The sequence below is a fragment of the Caenorhabditis briggsae genome, assembly GCF_000004555.2.
Source record: "Caenorhabditis briggsae complete genome, chrIV, whole genome shotgun sequence".
Lineage (NCBI taxonomy): Eukaryota > Metazoa > Nematoda > Chromadorea > Rhabditida > Rhabditidae > Caenorhabditis > Caenorhabditis briggsae.
Window position 1 is genome coordinate 4,976,512 of NC_013487.2, and position 2,211 is coordinate 4,978,722.

General features: G+C 34.0%; 1 protein-coding gene across 1 annotated transcript; it reads right to left on the reverse strand.

The window, feature by feature from the left end:
* Positions 1 to 234: 234 nt before the first annotated feature.
* Positions 235 to 1,933, reverse strand: CBG26291 (the record flags this gene model as incomplete). The annotated part of the gene is made up of 2 exons (XM_045235247.1): positions 235 to 627; positions 1,928 to 1,933. The coding sequence occupies 2 exons, from the start codon at positions 1,931 to 1,933 to the stop codon at positions 235 to 237; spliced, it is 399 nt and encodes a 132-aa protein (XP_045100477.1).
* Between the last annotated feature and the right edge of the window lie 278 nt (positions 1,934 to 2,211).

A 2,211-nucleotide genomic window follows, 5' to 3' on the forward strand; every position in this document is an offset into this window, starting at 1 on the left:
AATCAACAAAATGAAATTTTATGAGAGAAAAAAGACAACATTAAGAAACAGAAAAAAATGAATGTGGAGAGTTATTGAAATAGTCAAGAGGAGCATAAAACGGCACATAGGTAGGAGGAAAAAGAGAAAAAAGGATAAATGCACAGATATGGACATTGGAATTCAAAAATAAAAATTGCAGTGAGCTTTTTTAGTTATTTTACAATAAAAGTGAAACCGAAGCTAAAATGGTTCTCAAGCAAAATGGTGTAATCGATTATAGGGATTTTCCGTAAACGGAGCTCCATCTGAAAATCTCGACGGTCTTGCTGGAAGCACCGGCCCCTGTCCAACTATCATTTGTCGATTACAAGTATTGTACGCAGATGACGTGGTAGAGCATTCAGAACTTCCTTCAGAATACACACTAGACGACGTGTCTGAAACAGATCGAGTCGCACATTTTTTGTAGAAAAACAGAGCGAGTCCGATTTGAAGAAGAATCAGCACGACGACGATGACGACAACCAACTCGATTCGATCTTTTTGAACGCAGAATTGTTGGGAAGAAGATGAAGAAGAAGACGTTGAGAATTCTGAAGAAGAAAAAGAGGGTGAGTGATGAGAACGAGTTATGTTGCACAGCTTCTTTCCTCTCCCAAAGGGGTACATTCATAATTCCTAACCCTTACTCTGACGTCTTCTCGCCTGTCAACACTTTGGGAGTTGTTAGCAAATAGAGAAGACTTCTTGAAAAAGAAGGAAGACAATAAATTTTCAATTTTTCTGATGCATTTTTTTAGTGCAGCCATCTTTTTTATTTTATGTCGTTTCTGACTATTAGAAATAATTTTACTGATTCGAATATTCACTAACTTCACAGTTTTTGTTATAAAATCATTGAAGTTCCAATGAACTCGTTTAAATGATACGATTTGAAAAAAGCATAAATTACCGTTTTCGTTGAAAATCTTCGTCTTTAAGTATCTAAAAAATTACTTGACATTTGTATGCTTGGTCTGAAAACTTGAAATACTTTTTGAGTTCTCTTACTGAACTTTTTTGTCAAAGAATAAACGCTTTTCAATTTTTGAAAAAAGCATTGAAATAGGTGGAAATGATGTATTTTTCCAACAAGTAATTCACAATACATCCTTTTCCATGTTTTACCGAGCTTTTAGCAAAAAACATATTGTCTTCTTTCGTTTTTCATCTTAAAAAGTTAATTAGTATTGAGTGTTATATTTGGTCCATAACCTCTGAAATTTCCAAATCAAACGAACAAGTACTAGGTACATATACCGACCCTAAAAGTTTACAATTTTTGACTAAAATGATCATTTTTGCTTTTGAAGTCAGTTTTGAAGTCTACCAACCTATTCCATGTACCCGGACTTATACAAAATGAACAAAACAGTAAAACATTTTTCAGACTCCAAATAAAAAATACAGTTGCAATAAATTGAATCTTTTTCCAAGAAATACTTCTGAAACTATGTTGCAAATTTTTACTTCGTTAAGCACTAATAAGAAGAACTTTAAATTACCGATACACCTATAATAAAAAATCCGCCACACAGTCAAGTTTGAGCTTAATTATCTCGGCTCCTATTAAAGATATCAAAAAGGTGTCAACTGATAAAACATTTCTGATAATATAATGAACGATTTGTCAGTTGACCACTTCTTGACACCTCGCACGAGAACCAAGATAAATAGGCTCAAAGTTGAAAGTTAGGTGGGAATTCTATTAGAGTGTTAATGGTATCCTATGCTGTTCTGAAACCCATCAAAATGTTTCAACTTATAGTCTCTCCTAAATTTTTTGAAACAGTAATTTTTAAATTCTCTTCTAATTTTTCTCAATTTTAGTTGTCCAATCCAAAAATCGTAACCAATCTCATTCTGATTCTATCTCTCTCATTCCCTTCTCACATTACATCTCCACATCCATCTCCAACCCATTAAACACAACAACAATGATACACATTGACTGCAACGTAAAACCATTAACCGAAGAAATAGTGTGTAAGAAGAGGAGAGTGCAGAGAAAAGAGGAAATAGAGATACCTGGTCGAGGTTTGACCGTTTCTCGTGTTTCTTCGTCTGTTATTGTAAGCGTTCCGGTGACCATTCGTCGTTTTCGTGTCTCCTTTTTTTGCTGTAACGATACTTTTTTTTTTTGAAAATTCGATCAAGTCGAAAAAGAGGAAAATAGGCAATTTTGAAGCC